This window comes from Dermacentor variabilis, chromosome 5 (genome assembly GCF_050947875.1).
Source record: "Dermacentor variabilis isolate Ectoservices chromosome 5, ASM5094787v1, whole genome shotgun sequence".
Classification (NCBI taxonomy): domain Eukaryota; kingdom Metazoa; phylum Arthropoda; class Arachnida; order Ixodida; family Ixodidae; genus Dermacentor; species Dermacentor variabilis.
Genome location: NC_134572.1, coordinates 99,563,961 through 99,587,231, shown reverse-complemented (window position 1 = coordinate 99,587,231; position 23,271 = coordinate 99,563,961). Strand labels below are relative to the sequence as shown.

General features: G+C 38.9%; 1 protein-coding gene across 4 annotated transcripts in view; it reads right to left on the bottom strand.

The window, feature by feature from the left end:
- LOC142582977 (polyamine-transporting ATPase 13A3-like) overlaps nt 1-23,271 on the bottom strand; it is a 42,494-nt gene that overhangs the window by 17,572 nt on the left and 1,651 nt on the right. For all 4 annotated transcript variants that reach the window (XR_012828525.1, XM_075693173.1, XM_075693176.1 and 1 more), the window contains exons 3-18: nt 22,644-22,811; nt 22,067-22,206; nt 19,131-19,275; nt 18,414-18,548; nt 17,940-18,006; nt 17,318-17,446; nt 15,306-15,455; nt 12,554-12,664; nt 12,426-12,472; nt 11,021-11,209; nt 10,404-10,465; nt 7,288-7,432; nt 6,068-6,151; nt 3,439-3,592; nt 2,414-2,537; nt 506-630 (exon numbers count right to left, since the gene is read on the bottom strand). Coding sequence is in view for 3 of the 4 variants with exons in the window: in XM_075693173.1 (XP_075549288.1) it covers nt 506-630; nt 2,414-2,537; nt 3,439-3,592; nt 6,068-6,151; nt 7,288-7,432; nt 10,404-10,465; nt 11,021-11,209; nt 12,426-12,472; nt 12,554-12,664; nt 15,306-15,455; nt 17,318-17,446; nt 17,940-18,006; nt 18,414-18,548; nt 19,131-19,275; nt 22,067-22,206; nt 22,644-22,811 (1,975 nt within the window). In the remaining variant the exon portion in view is untranslated. The remainder of the gene's footprint in view (nt 1-505; nt 631-2,413; nt 2,538-3,438; nt 3,593-6,067; nt 6,152-7,287; nt 7,433-10,403; nt 10,466-11,020; nt 11,210-12,425; nt 12,473-12,553; nt 12,665-15,305; nt 15,456-17,317; nt 17,447-17,939; nt 18,007-18,413; nt 18,549-19,130; nt 19,276-22,066; nt 22,207-22,643; nt 22,812-23,271) is intronic.

Genomic DNA, 23,271 nt, shown 5'->3' with positions numbered 1-23,271 from the left:
TCCCAATCACAATCACAAGTAGTAGCAGCTGAATTTTGTTGGTTTGTATTGGCTCTAACTTTACATATGGTAATGACCTTGTCCAACTGGCACAGTTAGTCCAACTCTTACATTATGAAAAACCTGAGTTATAATTCTGGAAAGCTGCTGATATACCAGGATAAAGAAAGTGTAGAGAAAAAGCAACAGGTCATAGCATGTCATCAAGCTTTTGTTCCAATAACTGCTTCGCAAAGCATACATTCCCAGTAAAGAAGCAGGAAATTTAAGGCTTCACCTCTCACTAAGTAACAAACAGAAGTATAGAATGACAGAAAGCTGAGCGAGTTGGTAAAATTTCATGGTTTTAAAGATAAGGCATTTTACAGGATAGCTCATAGCTAGTATTTGCATTGTCCATTTCGTTTCTCTTGTGTCTGTCTTCTACACTTAACCTTTCAAACCTTTAACACAAGGAGCTGGTCAAACCTTCAGAAGCAGAAAACAATGTAAACGAGATCAGTACCTGTGACCATGACAGTCTTGATATGTGCCTCTTCTAAGGCTGTGATGGTTGGCATGCTTTCAGGCTTCAGTTTGTTCTGGAGCACAATAAAACCTCTAAAATGCAGATCGTACTCAAGTTCTGCTCTGTGGGAAAAGGAATACCACACATAAAATACTACCACATCAAGGAAGAAGCACTAGACCTTAACTAAGTCTGAAATGCTAGCACCTGCATAAAGTATGGCATGCACCAAAAACAACAGTATACACTGCGGTAGGCTTCATGGATACATCACCAGCAAGGACATATCTAAATATATTAAAGAAAAGTATGTAAGGGTTAGCTGTATTAAATTTCATATCAGCAACACAATGAGAGTTACTTGGGCTACTTGCCAAGACAGCAAACACATTGATCAATATTCCACAGATACTGTGGCGTTTCTATATAGGAAGACTAAAGAAATTTCCCTTTGGCTAAATTGGGTATAAAAGAGTAGTGTAAACTGCCGACACAATCTTGGCAAAGCTGCAGCACTGTTAATTCTCTCATTTTCTTATTAAAATTCTTTCAATAGCACCTAAGCAGACGACGTGTACACACGGTGATTATCAAACGCGACGCGAATCTCAGACTATATGGCCTCAGGGATTTTCAGCACACCACAGGTGCCACCCAATCTCAGATGCCATGCTGAGAAGCTGTGCAGGTCAACATTCTGGATACTGTGCCACTTCTGGTGAGCAGCAAGTTCTGGTGTAAAAAACTTATACTTTTGTGAGCCTTTTGAGATGTATCCACTCGTATATTTCAAACACAAAACTTCATACAGAGGTTGCTTTATATCTACACTATCTCAAGCTGCACTTTTTGTGTGGTCCAAAATTTTTTTGCAGTGGCCTTTAAGTGGAGCAGGGCTTGCCATGGTGGCATGGCATTTACTACTGGTGCACACATAATAGATAGAGCATGGCTTGCGCTTGAGGCGCATGCTGCTCAACAGCTGTTTTGCAACATTTGTGGAGTGTATTTGCAGTAAAGCAACAAATGTGGTGAAAACTCATTCCTTCAACAGTAAGAACACTTCAGCTGTAGTACTATAAGGATGTGATGTTGACAGGAAGAAAATATTGTAAAGCACATGTAGGAACACCAGCACATAAAAGGGAAACTACAATGTTCAATGGAAAAGGCTCATAGTCATGACATCAGCGTCAGAGCACATACCCTTTTGAAAATCAGAAATTTGGCATATTTGGGGGTGCAAAGATACGTTGTTTACTTATTTCCTGGTTACTTCTATGTAAAAGCAGTGCTGGGTGTCATTGGTTTTATTGCAATTGGCTTTTGTCTGAATAAAAAAAATCTCGATGATTCAGTGTACTTTTGAAGAGATAAGAGCTCTGTGATAGACAAAAAATGTGATGGTGGTTGTCAAAATATCATAATTAAACTTTGGTGATGTAATAGAAAGCACTGTATGCTCTCACTTTTACAGTCGCCATCACATTTAACCCGAACATGCCCTTAGCGCCTTTTTGCTTATCCTGCAGAGGGTGCTAGCGATCTATGGTTGGGGTGTCTTGAGTGTGCTGGCTTATTGCATCCTCCTTCCAAAGCATTTGATGTGTTCTCCTTATGACTCATGTTTGTTAAAGTTACGATGCTATATGTGTCTTCATTGTTTGGGTTAAGTCTGATGGCAGCTGTACTTCCAGACATCGAACTGCAATTTTTATGCAAACTACACAGAAAGACTGAAATTAATAAAGAATTGTATGCATATTTTTGTGCCTACCCATGCATTATTCGTGCGATTTCCTTTTTTTTCCTAAATTGTGACTCTTACTTTTTCCAGTCTAAACACCCCCCTACAACAATGTCTCAGTACGAATGTAGGTATGCAGAAAAAAAGGTGATGCTTGCCTTGGAAGCAGGTGCAGTGCCTGATCCCACGTTGTATCATTTGGCAGAGCTTTGGAAGCTACGGCAAGAATACGAAGTCCATGCCTTGTGTAGCTCTCCAATGTTTCCTTGAAGCTTTCTGGAACTACATACATAGAATGATTGGTACCGAAAGGCCTAAGAAAAATGAGTTTGTCGCCACTTACGAATGAATCTGAAAGGCATGCCACACTTCTAACATTTTTAAGTACATGTAACTAAGGGTAAGAATTATGTCTGAAATTACAATCACAAATGAGGCCCACTGCTATTGGTATTAGGCGTTTTGGTTCATCAGATTACAAACATGGTGTTCATGTCTATCATACTAGCCATGTTTTCTTTGTCTTCCAAGATGATTCATGTGTTCATTCAGCTTATCTAGTCTTCCAAAGAAGTCCTTTTACTAAAATGTGGGAATAGAATTTTAATTAAATCAAGATTGTTTAGATATGTAATACATTCTAATATGTAATTGTAATCATTATAATACCTAAAAAACTCAGTTTTTAGAACCTGAGCATATGTATTTCCATATTTGCTGCCTATTTGTGACTTCTGCATTCCAAAGGATGACCCCTTCTGATTAGATTACTGAAATTCATTTCAGTGTTTATATAAAGCATAGAAAGCAGAGACAGTTTGCAGATATGAGAGATAATAAAACTGCAAGATGTTACAAGCATTGCAATGTGGTGCTTTCTCTTCTCACCTATTAATGATGATGATGGCCAGAATAACACAGCTGTTTTCTTCTAGCTTTATTCCGAACCAATACCTTCAACACTTCATCAAGTGCAGAATATGAATCCCTGCCTGCGTCATTACCAAAGTGGCCAAGTGGCATAAGGGATGATAGGGTTGAAATAGAACCAAATGAAAACACTGCATCACACTTGCGCATGCAGGGGTTTCAAAGTCCTGCACAAGACTTCACACTAGTTTGTCTGTGCTTCATAACCAAATAACCTTGAGGAAATGCTGTGGGCAGATAACGGATGATGTACCTGTTTCTGGCAAGCACATCTTCTGGATGACTTCTGGAGCACCTTTGCAGTAGATGTGAAAGATGTTGCTGCTTGCTGCCGTAACAACCACACTTGCTCTCTGGAGCTGGGACTCAAATGGGAACTGCCTTACAATACCCAGGCTTGTGCTGCTCTGTGCAGATAGTAAAATAAATTAACAAATAACAGTACAACAGCTATATATGGACACAAAAGAAAATGGCTCAAGTGAAATCTACAGAACTGCTGGTTTTTGTTTGTATCATAAGTAACATAAGCAACCAGACATTACAGACAATTGTAGTTCAAAGAAATATTATACGCTTTATAATATGGACAAATGCACACTGTGCTTTCTTTCACAGAACTCCGAATACATTGAGGTACATGTGCATAAGGCTGAGGAAAACCTGGAAAACATGTTCCCCTTCAGCGACAGTTGTTACAGATGACAATTTGGTCAACGTTAAATAGGCCACAGTATGAGTGTCGTTGGTTGGATGTCTCTGTCGTAGTTTAACAGAGTAATTTGTTCTTAAAACCACAGAACAGATTAGTTGCTGGCTAACAGAAAGTGAACTGTGCATCATCAACTAGAATTTACCTTCACATCACAGAATCCATCAATACCACTCATAATCATAGCTTTAATGCTACATAACTATGTTACCCTGTTTGAAGGCTGTAGTGCATTGAACTTAGCTACAGTACTGTCTGCATTTAGGAGGAAGAAGCACATAGACAATGTGGGGCACTTCAGCACTAAACCACTGCCACGATGTCATTACAATTGAATCAGGTGGAATATCTCCCAAGCATGTACACCATGACAAATGTGAGCAGCCGATAGGTGAGCTTTGCACAAATAATAGTCCTTGCTGAGGTGGTGAGGGTGGCGGCAAGGCAGAGTTGTGTCAACATAGTTCTCTTTAATTTATTTCATTCATTCATTCATTCATTCATTCATTCATTCATTCATTTATTTATTTATTTATTTATTTATTTATTTATTTATTTATTTATACTGTTGGCTGTGTAATGTGGAAACAAGAGCTAGGCAGTAGTAATTTATTGTATTAAAGACAAAAAAGAAGGAAGGATATGAAGGGCTATGGGCATCTTAACTGTCTCACTTCCACGTACACACCTGAAGTGTTCTGCAGCCGTGGAAAAGATACAGGCTAAGAGAAAAGATAGGAAAAAAGAAAGAGAGAGAGAAATAGAAGAGAAATAGAAGGGAGGAAAGGCAGGGAGGTTAACCAGATGCACGTCCGATTTGCTACCTTGCACTGGGAGAAGGGAATATAGGGATAAGAAAAGAGAGATAGGGGAGAAGAGTTATGATAAAATAGACATAAAGATAATAGTAGAACATAAGTTAAGACGGGACATAACTATAAATACATGACTATAACTGGTGACGACAATGCTGCTGGCAGAACGCCAGGTGGCAACGCATCACTGCAAGACAAAGATTCTGCGATGAAGTGGGGTCGTGGAAGAACAGTGGTGGCTGACTATATGCAGTGAAACAGGTGCGCACTCAAAAGGCCCATCAAAACAATCGATAACACTTGCAGCAGCACTACTGATCAGACAAAAAGCTACTCACACAGGAAACCTTATTTGAACCTGAATGGGAAGCCAGTGAGCTATAGAAGAGCTGCTCAGCAAAGCTCATTATCACTACGATTTAGACAGTATGTTTTTATTTTTTTAAGCAGTCGAAGCTGTAAATCAACACAACATTAAACTTGTAATGTCCATCTGGCATTTGGGTCGAATGTTTGATAATAACAGCCTCTCTCCGAGCACTCACAGCCCCTTTTCATCTTTTGTGCAGCCTTGTATGTTGAGGTAACCACACAATGTATCAAAGGTCATGAGTCACCATCCAAGCACGGGGGTATGGGGCGACCCCCTACCCCTTCATGCACATTCTCTTGGCTTTTGACTTCAAGAGCCATGGTGAAATCAGTGACCACCGACAATCTGGGAAATGGTTATGGTGAAAGCTATAGTTTTCAGCAGCGACATGCAGCAGCCAACAAAAGTGTGGCTGATGGCTGCTGACGTCCGCATCGGTTGTGCACTGCAGCACTTTTTGGGTGCAACAAATGAGAAGAGAAATGTAACAAACAGAAAGCTAATACATATGACCTTATTGAAACAAAGTAGGACCGGTGCTTCGAAGCATAGGACCGAGTTGTGAAAACGTCACAAACATGGATGTGTCAATGAGATTTTACTGCATATGTGTACAAAATCCTACAGCCCTAGAGCCTGCTATACACTGATAAGCCCAGTAAAGCAGCTCTATTACATGACGACGTGTCCAAATTGATAGTGCATGATCTCACCTGCAAACTTTTGTTTCATATAAAACAGAGCTAAAGATGTACTGAATGTAATCTTACAAATTGTGTATGTCATAGAACATAATGCAGAAATGATGTTTTATGTTTTAAAGTACTCTCTGTTATCACCCTGCCATGTACAACAACGTCTCTTGGGTCCAGTCAAGCTGCTTATGGCAGCTTTTATCCCAGGAGGACGTTTCTAGTGTGTACTAGAAGAATTAATAAAGTTGAAGTTGAAGTTGAAAAGTAAGGGAAAGGGCCACACTCACCAGTCGCAAGTTTCTTGGCATGACAATGCGAACCGGTATCTTTTCAAAAGGGACAGGCTCGCCGAGCTTTGGTTCCTCCAGTCTCTGAACAGCAAACATGACAGTTGCACAAAATTTAAACAGAAATGCAGCACTGTGCATTATTAATTGATAGTAAGTATCCACTCTTATTCAATGTTCTTAAATGGACATTAAAGAGAAATACTAAGTAATGTACACTACACTTCCACAGTCCCAAACAAAATAATCTTTCTGTGGGCGGTTGCTTTGTAAGCCAGAAAGGACGTGAAAATGAAAGACAATTGATAATACCATTTAGAAATACCATTTAGTAATCTCCTCAAGAGATCGGCATTATTTAAAGTGCCTGCTTGGTACCGGTTAATCCCATACTGATAAAGAAAGGTTACATTGTGTTCGGAAGTGAGCGAAGACTCAAGCTGGCAACTTGTGGCAACTTTTCCTGGATAATGACATGCCGAATACACGAAAAGTTTGTGACGTAACACTGATGCCATTTGCACCACAGTTTGGGCACAAAATTCAAAAAGTAAAGTTTGTCTCTTATTTTCTCTGCAAACCAGTTTTGTTTTACCGAAGAAATACAAATTAAAATTGAAAGAATATTCTTACAGCTTAAGCTAAGTTCGTCTTTCCCTTTAATATATATGTATAAGCTTACTTTCCTTGCTTTGGCACTTGAGGAACTTGTTAATGTTGTTGAATAGATGTGTTCACAGGTAATCGGTCCCCATAACAGGGTTCAAATAATATAATTCAAGAAATGTGTAATATTTTAACAAACAGACAGATCCAGACATGTTGCCACATTTTCATACTGCCTACACAAAAGCAAAGTTTCTAAATATGAATATGTTTTGAATATGAGGGTCCCGTTGCCATCTTTGACTTTGGGACCCTCGTCTGTACATTATCTCTAACCCATTCACTGTATTTAAACAATAATAAACTGGCATAGACAACGGAGCAGTGCCCTGGGTTTTTGTATACCTTTTCACCATGTTCCATCCCGACCAGATGGCCTACTGTCAAACACTGAACTTCAATAATAAACTTAATAAACTGAATCTCAACCATATCTTGAATCATCTTGAACTCTCAGTCATGCAGTACCGCATTTGTCAATGCATGGTCCCAAAGAGCCGATAGCTTCTATGCCACAATTTATGGAATAGAGAATTCCAGTGCTCACTTCTCACCCAATCAATAGTCTGCAGAGTCTTGATGTCCATCTCATAGCCCACTACTTCCCCATCAACAAGGTGCAAGGAATGGCATGTTGCCAGGGCAACAAGCATGGGACCGTATGGAAGGACCTTCACATTGTTCACGGCTGGTTGCAACCTGCAGGCCAGGGAGAATATATTGTAGGTGCAAGTGTACACATATTGTTGTTTCACTCATTATGATTGCTCCAAAAGTGCCCAGTACACTATTTACAAGACTTGTACAACAGTACTGTGTTTTTTTTAAAATGCACTAGTCTGTATGACCACCTGTGACTAACTCAGCAATGAATGTTTGTCTGTGTAACCGTGCAAAGTGTGAACTTCTCTCTTCCTTCTCCTCTTTCAATCCCCTTTCCCCCCATCCCCAGTGCAGCTTAGCCTACTAGGTTCAGCCTGGTTAACCTCCCCGCCTTTACCTTATGTATGACTTTTCTCTCTCTCTCTCTCTGTACAACTCCCTTAACCCCAACTTGAACATACAGAATTTCACCAATACCTTGCAATCTTCACTGCTCTTCTGACACCTTTAATAACCCACTCGAGCCTGTGTGCTACCTTTGTTTCATTATTTCGTCACCTTGGCCACAGGTCGCTTGTTGTTTATTCTATTTATAACCACATATTCATTTGTTGCTACGTATATCTTGTATTTATTGGAATATTTACTGCCTGTCACTCATTTCATTTTCACGTTAAGCATCACACTAAAGGCACTAAGCTCTTAGTAGCCCCTCATACAAAAAAAAAAGGATATTGTGAGTGCACTAAAAATAAAGGTACATTTAGAAGAAAGATTCGCCTTAACCAGCATACCTAAGCAAAAAGGTACAGAGAAATTGCTTCCCTTGGCAGTCACCAAGGCAGTTTGGATGAAATTTGCTGTATTTAAGATAAGAAAAGAGTCAAACCCAATGTAAAGCTTTTTCTTAACACTAATGTGAAGAATCCTTTCAATTGTTTTAGTATGTTACCCTTCCACAATACCAAAAAAGCCATTCTTAATGTAAGAAGAAGGTTGGAAAGCAATAAAAGGCAAAAGATAAAAGATGGGTGGCAACGACTTCTTGAGGTTCCCACGCCAGCTCGCTGTGACGTCATGAATTTTTACGCTGTTTGCTTGTATTTGTAGTTAAATTTTTATTGGTAATTAAAGATGGACTACACTGTATTCTGAAAAAGCCAAATATCGAACTTGGCAAGTTTCAAGAACTTTCACTGAGCCACAAGAGCCCAAGTATGATAAAATACTTCGAAATTTGTGATGTTACATTGACTTACCTGGGCTAGGGTTCTGGCATGAAATTAAAAGAAATAAAACGTTGACATTCATTTTCTCTTCTAATAATCAACCAAAATCAACAAAGTTAACGAAAATTTAGTTTTTAAAGAATATTTTACCAGGCCAAACTGATTTAGTGTTTCTGTTTAATGTCCTTTAAGGTTAAACTACATTGCTGGACTAATTAACTAGTTAATGGTCTTGAGATAAAAAATTTTAGCACAATGCTCAAAGGGTGCAGAAAGACTAAGTTAACATAGCAACATACATGCCACCTTTCAGTTCATGCCTGCAGTACTGTGCTTTACACCAGGACATATAGAAACCCTACATTGCAATGCCACGGTATTACCTACAGTGACATTTCCCATTCTGCATTCCCGTCTATTTCTTTTCCTTTGTGCTGCCTTCTTTTGTGACACCCACTCTTCAACACATTACCAATTATCATAGCAGTCAACTTTGGTAAATACACCATCATTTATAATCACTCTCTAGCTGCTTTAAACACACTACTTGTCAGTACTAACAAAATGAAAACACAAACTGTTCTTCAGTGCTTTATCATTTGAATCAAATGACTAAAGACACATGCACGCACGCGCACGCACACGCACACACACATATACATACATACATATATATATATATATCAGTGAAGCATAGAATCACAGGATCTGGCACAGAAATAGTTCAAGGAATAGAAGCGCGCAGGAAAAATAACTTGACTTTAGTAACTTTTTGGCCGAGGTCTGGCCTTCATCAAGAGTGCGACGGCAAGCTCAGAGCTCAATTTATACATTGTCTCAGTAAGAGAAAGAAGCGAGCGAGAGGGAACAAAGATGTAAATACAAACTTTACGAACTTGCGCATGTAAAAAAAAGATAAAAAAGAAAAAATGTAGTAGTATCAAGAATACCAGCATGTGCACTGATTCACGTCAAAGTGAAACCGTGAAATGTCAACAAAAAAAACCGTGAATACAAACTCACATTAAAAAAGTAAAGAGGAATGAAAAAAAGAACGACACTTGAAGGAAAGCAAAACATTACGGTAAGCAGTTGTGTGAATTACCCACACGTCAGCAGGTGCACATTCAGTCCTGTCCACAAGGAAAGGTGACAGATGCAGCCTGTGTAATGCAGGGAAGGGTGACAGGTTTGACAGGGTTTGCTGCTGCTGCGACCTTGAAGATGGATAGGAGGCACCTGTAGTGACAGATGCAGCCTGTGTAATGCAGGGAAGGGTGACAGATTTGACAGAGTTTGCTGCTGCTGCGACCTTGAAGATGGATAGGAGGCACCTGTAGTGTGACGGGCTACATCTGTCATCTTTCCATGTGGACATGACTGAATGTGCACCTGTTGACGTGTGGGTCATTCACAAACTGCTTACCCGTTTTGATTTCCTTCACGTTTTTCCTTTTTTTCTTTTTCCTGCAAATTTGCATTCATGGTTGCTTTTGTTGACTTTCCATGGTTGCTTTCGTTTATTTTGACATGAGCTAGTGCATGCACTGGTATTCTTGACACCACTACATTTTTTTTTTCTATCTTTTTTTTACATGCTCAAGTTTGTAAAGTTTGTATTCACATTTTTGTTTCCTCTCGCTAACTTCTTTCTCTTCTTACTGAGAAAATGTGTAAATTGAGCTCTCTGAGCTTGCAGTCGCAATCTTGATAAAGGCCGGACCCTGGCCAAGACGTCAGTAAAGTCATGTTATTTTTCCTATGTGCTTCTATTCCTTTAACACTATATATATATATATATGTTCTGATAAAAGCAAAGGGCACTAATGTGTTCTTACGTGGCATTTTCACAGGAAACAATGGCTGCAATATCCAAGCAGTCCTCCGTCAGTGTTCCTGTCTATAAAAGACATACAAGAAGCAGTCCTGCAGTTGTGTTCTTGTTTTGCATATGGACAGTGAAGTGAAAAAGCAGGCTAGAAAATAACACAGAAGAATATGACAAGCACCCCCTAAAAATTGTTAATGTAAAAACCCGCAGTCAGTACAAGCTTCTAAGTAAATAATGTGTTTTTCATAAAAACCGCAAGCACATAATTCTATTTATCATAGAGTTATGCATGCGAGATAGACAAATATATGGCTATGAGCAGGCACTGTCTGTGTTAGTATAGGCCCTACCTTTCGAATGTAACAAGGAAAGTGCGCTCCAAGGTTATTAAAATTATAAATGCAAAATCTTTTATGACAAAACGGTTTCTTTAAGCCTCATATGCATGTATAGCCTACTCTAGCATATTTAAATGAATGAATGAATGAATGAATGAACATTTGAATGAATGAAGTGGCCTGCAACTACCCACTCTGACAGATGTAAAGGAAGATTCCACGACTTTGCCTGGTTTTTCACGTTAACTATCTTGTGACAAAGTTTCGGATATTCTTCATAACCTACCTTATCAAAGCAGATCACACTCAAGGCTCCACAAAAATTGATGTAGCTGGAGTTGAGGCAGTAGATGTCTTTATTCTTTAGACGTCTCTGAGCTGAAGCATTGATGCTAGTCAGCACTGCGGGCAGTAGTGGAGGCACCACAAAAGTGGCGACATCAATAACAACGATGGCAATATCATGAGCGTATGCCTGAAATGCAGGAAAGTAAGAGAAAAGTGACCGAAAATTCAGCTTCATAATGTTGAATGGAGACGTCATTCGAACAGTAACACACCTCTTTAATGCAGATTTATTATAAGCATGCCTTCAATACAATTGCTTTCAGTATTTTTTCATAAGCCAAATAGCAAAACTGCGATTCTGGCTAGCTGGCTTAAGTGCATTGTACATGCCTGCCATTTCTCTCATTGTATGATGCATTTCTCTTGTCTTTTCAGTGAAAACTAGCTAGGATACAGAAAGTGCTGTCCAGGAGTTTCAAGTTATATTAACAGGCATGGTCCACAAGAGCGCCTTTATAAAACAGTGAACTGCAAAGTACCATATACCGCTACTCATTATCCGTTCCTAAGAGTAGCTCCCAAGTTGGAACAAGTAAAGTTTCTCAAGGAATTAAGCCACCAAAAGGCTTAGCTCAGACGAGTCTTGGCTGTGTACTACTGTGCCTGTGTTGCTCCTGTTGTTAGAAAGGTCTGGACGTTAAAAACGACAGTTCATCTCATTTTCAACAACATTCAAACACTGAAACAACTCAATCACAAGTCAATCAAGCTTTCAAAAATATTGGAAGTACTGTCAGAAATGCATTCATTGAAGTTTTCAAAGCCAGTGACAGTCCACATGTTTGGCATCCCGAAAAGTACCTTTCCAAGATAGGAAATAACAGGAGCTGATAATAGCTCCTTTCAACAATTCTAACATCATGGCACACTTCAGTGCCTGAAGCAGACATCCTGGCCATTTTGACTGAATGAGTGCGCAGAAATAATAGCGCCCGTCGATAGGGCTGTCTTCAAGGCCACGTAGATAGCCAGAGTTTAGGCATGGATATTTCCGGCAGAGACAGGTTGCTTGACCCCTTATGGAATATGTGCAGTTTGATCTTTTGGTCCTTTGCTTGGGAGGCTGTAACATTACTCAGAGCCAAATGTATGCCGTTTTGGTATTACTTGTCTCTTTGTGAAACAATCTCAGTCACTGCGTTTTATAAACCACCATTTAGAGAATGCATGCATGTGTTGTAGTATTATCCTGTCAAGCTGAACTTAACATAAGCCAAACATCTTTTGTGGTTCTTTGAGTTTGGCTTAATGGAAGTCTACTAATTGCATAAACAAGAATTTATGTTCTGTAATATGCTCTTTCTTGGTTACAAGAACACACGAATTCCAAAAGAAGTACTCACACCGAGTTTGCTGAATATGATGCCAGTGTAGATCATTGCTGGTATGCCTAAAAAGTTATAAAATGTGCAAGAAGATGAGTGCATGAAGACTGAAAAGTTAAGGCAATATATGTGTAAGGTTTACTCACCAAGGATAAGAAATATCACCATTGACTTCATAACATCTGCATGCAGCTTGAAATGCACTGGTTTTGGGAACAAGATTGTCCTTACAAGCTCGCCTTTCATAGTGTTGAATCCTGAAATGCGTATCCATTTGGGCACCAGTGTCGGGTAAGCACAGAAAATTAGTAACTCGCTATTTTCCAATAATCTTTTTGTTTACAAAACTGACCAATCTGTCAACTATGCAAGCTGAACAATGATAACACCTGCTTTAAGGAAGGGCCAATTTCTCACAGGACAATGCAGCAAAGATGATAATGTCTCTTTCTTTTTTTCTAGAAACGCGCTACAAACATATCTGACTGAAATTGTAGCTAATTAATTATCTAACAAGCAGCATTTAAAGCTTTTATTATTCACCTCAGAGCACATATTTATTCAGTGCTTAAACAATGTCCACTTAATAGAAATGGTGAGACTAACAGAAGTTTCAACATATTGCATCCAAAATCTGCCACAAAGTACAATTGTTTTTCACGCAGTTTTTATACACAGTGCACAAGATAAGCTATCTGGGAAAAACGATAAGATGTATGCCAATGCATTTTGGTGCCTGTTTGCAGTTGTATATATGTGTAAAAACTGGTGCTGGTCTCAGAATTTGTACTTAGTGGACATGCCTTGATCATTGACCAGACTCAAATCCAGAACTGCAAAATGTGCCCTAAAGTAATCAGTTAACATTTAATTAGCAAGTATGAAATAATTTGCAGTAGTCACACTATCATTGATGTCCGCTGCTTTTAATAATGTGTAGCCAAACCAAAAAGAACTTGTATCGTTCCCGTTGCACTATATTAAATGAATTTGGTCATCTCTTAATTAAAACAGGTAGTATAGTAGGTGCTTCAAGGGACAACCAACTTTTTCATTATAATTTTATCACCACAATGACAATATGAGGTTTGTAGAGCCCACGTGAAGGTATCACTTTCAGTTGCCTGTTGGACATTACTGTTTGCATAGCTTACTTTCCTGTGCTTGAAAAAGGGCCCCTGAAAATATTCAAGAGGCCATCAAAGCTCATCGCAGTGGCTTTCTTTTAATGTGAGAGCATTACATGTCCCATGAGGCAGAAAATCTGGCGTGATCAAGCGATGGTGCAAATAGCCGACGGTGCAAAAGCACGTAAAAAAATGTTCGGACTGACGTCACATGTCACAGGGAGGCTCCTGTAAACCAAGTATATTGATGCCTTTGAAAAGAAAATTTGGCAAACTTTGTTCGGGGTGGGAATCGAACCGGGGCTTCCAGGGTGGCTGCCGTGGCTTTCCCAATGCCACAGTGGCTTCACAGTTCTGGTTGACTAAAGGTGTGCTTAGTGAGTGCGTCATTGCACACATCACGTCGCAGCCATCCGGCTAAGTAAACGTGCGGCCTAGTGCATGTGCCGTTAGGCACGTGACAGCGCAGCCATTGTGGAGGAGGAATCATCAGCATCTTGTATGACCTCAGCAGAAGTGCATGGTACAACAATGTTAATTAGTAGTAATTATGGGTAATTAATGTGACTTAAGGTGAATTAGTGAAATAAAGTGAATTAAAATGGATTAATGCAAATTAAGATGGATTAAGATGGACTAAAGGGTTGGTATAAATTAGAGCAAGGTGGTCAAAGGTACAGTTGTGGAGTTAGAGTAAGGTGACTGAAGATGGGATTAAGTGAATTAAGGTGAAGTAAAGTGATTGAAGGTGGATTTGAATGCTTTTACATTCAGATCACGTAAGAATATTTAGGTGACTGTCTATTTTTTATATGCAATGAAAAGAGTTACAGAAAAGGTAGCACATTATAAAACATTAGAGGTAATGTTTTCAAGTATGCTCTACAAATCTTATTGACGCTGCATGTATAAAGTTATCGAGTAAAAATAATGTCAGTTTTTCCAGAAGGGCGAAGCACTGACAGCGATAGCAACGTTTAGCATTGCACTTCAACTCCTCAGACGGTGTTCAAACAATATGCAGATGTGACATACGTTGGCGTGATGCAGCATGCAAAGCAGCTGCTGCTGGGCAGAAGGAAGAGCACCCTCGCAGCTAGCTATCAGGTGTCTCACCACTCTAGCGGGATGAGGAGTCCTGCCCAGTGGAGGCTAGGCCTCACACCTCGATGGTCGAGGCGATGAGACCATGCCCAGTAAAATTTTGGACAACATTAGTTTGATGTTTGTCTGTGAGTCTCAGACCAGTGAATACACACAGCTCAGCAGGAACATTAGTGTGTGTGTGTGTGCACAATGCTCGTGCCGGCTGTGGAAGTCAGAACACTGTCCTGGCTCCGTTACCAAGCCAATTGAAGGGAGCATTGATGGTGCATCCACTCACTTCGTTGTTTTTGCAGCCAAACTCACTTCGCATCTCTGAAGATCCTGTAAACGTTCATGCGTGAGCCACACATGCGCCATCAATAGCTGGACAGCATGACAGCAGCATCGACAGCGTGAATGCGCCTTGAGCATACATATAGGTACTGTCACATTAAACATTAATTAATCGCTTCTAATCAACTAGCAAGAACAAAACACATACTGGAGGCTTCTTTAGGAGGCTGCTAACAACATACAGGTAGCTTCATCAGCCCAAGGGGGTTTGCTTCATTCTTTAAGCTTGCTCTGAACTAGCTGTGCATTTGTGGCTTAGAAATAAAAATTATTTGTTCACAGCTCTTTTTATTTGTTTAAGAACTGTGGCATTTCTAACAAAGTTCCATACCTGTCCTGTAGACAACGGCTTTCACTTGGCTATTAGTACTTCTTGAGTGAAGTATATTTGTTCCACAGAAGAGTGTGTTCCTTTTGTTTGCAGTGCATGTGTACCCTTCTCCTGCAGACACAGGAACCTTTGTGATAGGGCAGCTTTCACCTACACCAAACAAACAGTGGAATATAACCTCTTTTGCAGTCAAAAATATGGTGCAAACGTATGCACTTCGCAATATCTTCTTGAACAAGATAGCACAAAGAAGATAGCTCCTTGCCTGTACTACTACCTTTTGACATTATAACCATGAAGAGGTAGGTAGTATAGGCACGGAAACTTATCCTTTCATTGTACATATTGCGGTTGTATTTCATTGTATGAAAAGTACTCCATTAGAGGTAAAGCGAAAGAATAACCTACTAGAGAGTTAATTGAAGCTGATATGATACAACAAGTAACAGAGCAATGTGTCAGCATCTCCTCCGTTTCCTCCATTTCCATTTCCTCCATCCCGTACAACACGTGCTTATAAGTATGTGAATTTTACGCCAATAAAGCAGTCAATGTCAGTACCCCGTGTGTCTCATTTCTGCAGTTGTTGCTAGTCTATAATGCACTGTGATTTACCTATACTTATGCAAGACCAAATTGCTCAGATTTTCATTTTAGTGAAGTATATTTCAACAAAGAGTTCAGGCTGCCACCATCTTGGGGTGCTAATTTAAAAGTTTGCTAAAAGTCTCGTGTAATGCACAGTACTAAGGCCAAGTTGCGAAACGTCAAGAAGTTACGGCATATGAATGTCTGGCTACCATCCTCACTCCAAACTCTAAGAAAGTTCTTTCTGATGAAGTGCTCTCTGACACACCTCATCCCGTTTTTCTTACTTTCTTTTTTTTAAATATAGGTTGCCTCGCTAATTTCCTTCATCATCTGGTCCCCATGTCGGAGCAAAACCAATGTGCACTCAAACTCTGACATATCAAACACCCGCAATCTCGGCAATGCATCGCCAAGTGGGATGAACCAGGCCCCTTTATTGCATCAAGGTGCTTCTAAACCCACTCTCTGGTTAGCCTACATTGTTAAGTCTGCTAATCTGTTCCAAGATGCTTTCACTCCTTATATGCACAGAAGATTTGGCCATGGCTGATTGCCAGTTTACCTCGATGTTATTCTTCACAATGTACAAGTGCACCTACAATTAGACATGCTCTGGTATACCATGATAAACTTAAACGCACATATTTGTACTTGCAACATTATATTATGCACTTATACAGAGCCATATAAACTACTGCTTCACATCAAGGAGTCATACATACTTTTTTCAGCTCTCCCCATCGATTAAACACCAGAAAGAAAGTTGGTAGCATAATTAGTAATTTCATGCTATGGCTGTCACCTTCTTACCCCATTCTTGTTGACCTTAATATCTGGCCTTCGTTTAGCTTTTATTTTTAATACAGGCATTATGTTCCTTAAATTATTCAACATGTTCTCGCACTAGACATATTCTCACAACATGAGCTCTCTGCTTCCAATTCTACTTGCTTCGGCACCCATCGTAACTTTCTCTTGTCTAGTACACATACTAATTATGGCAGATCCACTTTGCTTTCTTTCCTCAATGTCATTTTGGGTTAGTTTGAACACGCATATGAAATCTGTAACCTTTGTACACTCCCCCCTCTCCCCCCCTCCGCCCCCAATATAATAGAAACTTAAAACATTTTCTTTTCTTTAAACGTAACTAATCCTGTCCACCTTGTGAACATTACCTTGTGTTGCCTTATACTAAATTGTTGTATCTTGATGTAGTTATACATGCATTTCTAAAAATTTAACCTCTCTTTCATTTGCTTTGTTTTTTACTTTCTATTTGTCATTAATTTACCCCGATGGAGGTCCTGCCGATGGTGATATAGCCTTGGGACCTCCTTCTGTATGTCCACAATTGTACTATTTCTATGATGTGCAATAAATTTGAATTTAAATTTGAACGGACAAATATTTGTGTCTACCTGTCAGCATGCTCTCGTTGACAATACAGTCACCGTTGATAAGGACAGCATCACACACCATGGTGTGATGTTTCTCTGGGAGTATGATCACATCGCCAGGTACAAGTTCCTTGGAGGAGAGGGTCACTTCTGCACACAAATCATGCACACGTAGAATGCACAACATATTTTTCAGCACTGATGTTACCATGGAGAATGCTAACAAAAGTGCAACTAGTAAAAATAAACATTGACAGCATGACAACAGCTGTATTATACATTGCTGATCTCCACACAGAGCAGACAGTATGTACTAAAGTTATGGGTGATGCAATTCAGCATTTATTAATTCTGAACACCTGTCTGCTCTGAACACTTTAGAAGCCTTGCATTCAAGGTTCATGTACAAAGGACAAACATGCACTACTGTTTTCTTGCTATTCCAAGCATATCAGTCACTTTTTGTCTCAATTTAGCAACTGCACTATGTGAAAAACAGAGTATGTGATTGTGACATCCCTGTCATCGCATAGTGCTAGTAGGTTTTGCTCAATCATGCCTTGTGCATCATGAGCTTTCGTGAGTAATACCTCTGAACTTGTTCACTGTAATAACCTGCATATGAGGCAACATTCATGCTTACCAGTCTCATCTCGCAACACAGTCACCTTTGATTCTGTGTGAATGGCTTCTCTCAGTGCCCTTGTTTGCTGAAAGATGACGTTTGCAGTATGTGGGTGGGAGGTTTCAACATTCATCAGCCAATTTTTAAAGTACAATTCATTATATCGGTTTGGGTGCCTCGAGATTACAACTCAAACCATTTGAAATTTCCTGATCGTGATTTCAAACTCAAACCACAAGCCATGAACCGTGGTACTTGTTCCCAGGCAATTGAAAATGCACTTTTCACTATTATAGCACACGCAATTCACCTAGCCATCAAATACAGAAGAGCACCAGATCTACAAAATTTCCAAGTAATAAATAAAAAAAAACATTACTACATGAAAGTTAAAATAATAAGGACAATAAAATACCAAATTACACGTTTCGGCCGTTATCAAGGAATGAACAAACCATGAGGCATGACAGTAATGAGAGGAAAGAAGCCTACCTTTCTAGTTTGCCAGACTGATACGCTGACTGATATAATGGACAGCAAGATGACGCAAACAGCAAACTGGTAATACAGCTGAACCATCCACACAATAACAATGAACACTTGATACATGTAAAATGGGCTGAAGACCTAGAGGGAGAGAAAAGCCATGCTTAAAAAAATTTGTAGAAGCTAAGACATAACATTTAGTACAGTGACCTTGAGTAAGAAATTATTAACAGATTAGTGCAGTGTACAGTTTGGTCATGAATTATTAAATCAGCATCATTCATTGTCACTGGTGGAAGCTGCCCATTCTTTGAAATCAATCAATCAATCAATCAATCAATCAATCAATCAATCAATCAATCAATCAATCTTTTCCCTAACAATTTTAGTACATTTACCAAACAACTAACCATGAACAACCAGGTACAGTGAAAAGTACGGTCACAAGTAAGCTGTATGGTTCCATATAAGATTTGTACGTGATCCATATAAGCACTAGCATGCACGTGATTTTCAGGCAAGGAGATATTGCCACAAGAAGTTAGCTTTTGCTTCTATCATTTTTTTTTAAATGTTATACAAACTCTCTACAGTCATACAACAGTCCCACAATGTACAACTACACATTACTACATTCTCTTTGTTACTTGCAGATTCTGTTAATCTTTTTTTTTACAAGTAATATCACAAGTGGTAGCACCAGTATCAAATCTTCATGCACACCTCATTTATTACGAGCTTGTAGACAGGTGTCATTTCTATGCACAGAGAGTTTTCGCCAAACAGGACTTGCTGGTAGTCAACGTCTGAGCCTGACAGACCGGATGACATTGCGAGCAAATCTTGACAACTGTCAACTTCAAGCCCACTGGAAGACAGGAAGAACAAAATTAATGAATTGAAGTATACTAAGCATCACAGAGACTGTGAGACACCATACAACATTACATTGGTCTATGGCTCACATATGCAGAGAACTGTGCCATAAATGGGATACACCGGCCAGCTTACACCTTTCAGACAGATTAACAAGCACTGTTGATGTGAAGGCAAAGGAGTTAACAAAGAGAAACTCATGCAAACAAACTGTATTTGTCTGAATACATAACGCTCGCCTAAATAACTATACTTTTAATCTTTTTCAATGCTGAACAAGAGATGTACCCTGAAGTCGATCTCCAAGTTAAGGTAACATCACACAAAGCCCAAAACACCCTTTTATTTAACACCGGCAAATAAAATCAGGGATCGCATACTAAGTAAAACACATCGTTAAGCACTTTTGAGATAACAGTATCGTTCAAAGCACTCCATCTTACAGGCCAGGCTTTGACAAAAGCAAATTCATCAAGCTCAACATTCATCATTACTAGCTGTACTATACAATCATCAACAACCACTAGGTTGTGTCATGGAGGCTAATCTTCACTATATAACTCTGCATGACTACAGGCCTGCTTTAAACTGTATGCAAGAAATATAGCATTTACAGGAAGCCTAAATGCAAGCCATTCAACTTGGCACTGAAAAAATGCTTTACAAGGTATTCTAATGATCTGTCACATCTTATACAGGAAGCAAAATTTAAATACTGCAATTGCCAGTTCTTTCTAGCAGGTAATAATATTGGTAGACAGTGGCATACCATGAACTCCTTCCTGAACAGAATCACATCAGCTAGCAGAATGAAATACACTATAATGGAGATTTATTCATGGGTGAAGGTAACGCTATGCATGCATTTAGTGATTTTTTATTGTGTGCTTCGCACATGCCAGAACCACACACTTTTGTTATTCTTAGTTCTGTGCCACAATCTTGTTTTCAGCTTCCTACTACACATGCCGAAGTAACAACTACTTTATTTTACATTTGCATCATGCATGCTTCATACCATGCAGTCATATCAAAGAAGTGGTAGATTCCATAGTTGAACGCCTCACACGTCATTAACCTGATTTTGATGACAAGATTTTTTTTCGTGCGAACAAAAATGAAGCAAAATAGTTCCCGTGTTAAAGAATGTGACAGGACTCTAATAAGCAATTTAGGCCTATCTCTATTCTCTTTTTTGGTCTGAAAAAAAAAATATATATATATATATAAATAAAAATAAATAAAGCTAGGTATCATAGCTATCTCTATAAGTTAAACTTATTATTACCAAGACAGCTTGGCTTTCGCACTGATTATTTGGCTAATCTAGCTCTAGTTGTATTGACCGATAAGTTTAAATGAGAAATTTGCTGTCATAGACTTGTTGGATCTGTTCTTATTGATTTTATGAAAGTAATTAGGTTTAATCAGCCATACTATTCCACTTAGCTTGCGTCCTATGGAATAACTGGTCTGAATTAACATTATTTAGAAGCTACTTAACTGACCATGCAAAAACAATTAGTATATCTGGTACCCTATCTGACACAAGGAAAGTTAACATTTATGTTCCACAAGTTTCAATATTAGGCGTCCACCCTGCTTTTCTTACTGTACATTAATGATTTACTTGACTGCCTAACACCTGCAACTGTGTGTAGTTGACACCACTGTTTCTTGCTAACATGAGAAAATTCAGACACTGACTGACCAACTTAAGTGCGATATTTGTAACGTTGCTAATTGATGTTATAAAAACAGATTATTTATTAATCCCCCCAAGAAAACAAAACAAAAAAGAATGATTTCTCAGCTCACCAGTCAATCCTATCATTGATATTTATGTATTATGCATTAGTAATAATATCATCTCCCCAAGTAATCAAAATACATTCTTAGACGTAGAACTAGACAGTCTTAAAATTTAATATCCATGTAAATTCAATACAGAGAAAGTGTTACTTTGGCGTAAGGGTACTCTTGAAAGAATGCAAATATTTTCATATATGCACGCTGATTACTTTATGCTACAGTTTCGTTCACAGTCGTATCACTTAGTGCATGGCATCATAGAGTTTAGCGTCTGCCTCCCATATTACACCGCTCCAGCATATTCAAAATCAAATGCTCAGTATCATCACTGCTCAATATCATGCCAATTAATGCTCTGTGCCAGAATGAAAGTTCTTAGAAGCCAACATAGTACAAGTGGAGGCTTTCACTAAATGGCAAAAAAAAAAAAAAGCTTACTTTCTTGCACATGGCTTTTTATATTTTAGTTCTTGACAGCAATGTGTATAGGCTTAGTTTTTGCAGATTCTCACATATAAGCTATGCCTGCAACATTATAATGATTTATAACACTCCACATGAATTTTCCTGCCTTGTTTGTTTAGAAGGTTAATTATGTTAGTTTTTATGAGCAAAGTAACCATGGCCACAATTCTTAACCAAAAAGTGGGGTCAAAATCAGAAGATAGTAGAGATGTTATCGAGATAATGTACCCTCAGAGCTCATGTAAAAACCCACAGTTTTCTCAATACTTAGAAACTGTGATGGGGAACACAAGATTATCTTCTCTGGTGATGATAAGTGAATGAAAAGTTATTTTCTTTTGGTAGAACTATTAGAAGTATATCCTGCACTCTGGTTCACTCTGCACTCTGGACACATGAACAAGATGTGTTCATCCCTGTGTGCTCAAAGGAGAACACAAGAATGAACACAGCATCTAAAATGCACAGAGGTATCATGCAGAAGCGATCCACAAGGCCCATCATACTCAAGCTTCACGAAGCGCTGAAGGTCTGTTTTCCAGATGTACTTGATGCGCTTGTTGTGAAAGAAGCAGTAATTGCAACCATCTTTCAGTGGTCTGTTGCTTTGGAAAACTGTTTCAATGAACTCTTGAGAATACTTGTCCTGCAAGATTGGTTGTACATAAGTCATGAGAAATTTACTGATAATAAACAATTATAAGTTATCCTGCAGAATACAGCAAGAGAGAAAAACGATCCAAAGCTTCTCACCACACAACAGTGCAATTTCACAAATGTTTGTAAGAAATCATCATATCATGCAATAAAACAGATTGTGAAATCTTTTAACATCCCTAGGTACAATTTAAAGACAACTTTAATGTTGTCAGAAAGCTGAACTGAAATCATACGTGCAGAAAAGAATGTGTTAAAAGCACTACTAAACACCGGAACAATATTAAATTTTTTTTCACATTCATTTGTTCCTTTTGTGTGCATTTATATAGAAAGATACAGGAAGCTTTTAATGCAGCATGTCACTGTTGTGGTGCATTACTAAGTCATCCAAGACCACAATACCCAAATGAATGCCAGTCTTACTTTCAGCAGCACCTTCTGTGCCTCATCAGGATGACACAATACATGTGTGAGCTTGAGCAAAATACTTCTTTTCCAGGAGATGAGCATTAGGGGAATACCGGCGGCAAGAATGATCACAGTCCAGCCAGCAAGAGCCTTTCTCAGAGACCATTTGTAGCCTTCTAATGTCTGGAGCAAAGAAAAAAGAAACCACTGACATTATTTTTTAGCTAACATGTTGGTTAAATAATGAAAAACAAGGCAAATTCAATTTTACAATCTTTATATCTTCAGACTCCAAAAACTTCAAGCTAGTAAGTGGCATATGTAAGCTGTATATTGACACAAATAATCATGTTTACTAGACCCTGTTACACATGCACTCGCATTCAAAAAAGATCTCAACCTAAGTAGAAATAGAACTCTAAATGCCAACTATTTCACAAGTGTGGAATTTTACTAGCCGTACCGTATGTGGGAGGGAAAACAGGTGATTACAAAAGAGTGAGATTAATTAGACATGAGGTAAAAATGAAAATTAAGTGCTTTTCCCTAGGATGATATGCTGGTTGCTGCAATGATGATTGCAAACTCACACAATAGAGTACAGTAAAAAGTCGGAGAGGCAGAGTGAGGTGCACAGGAAAGT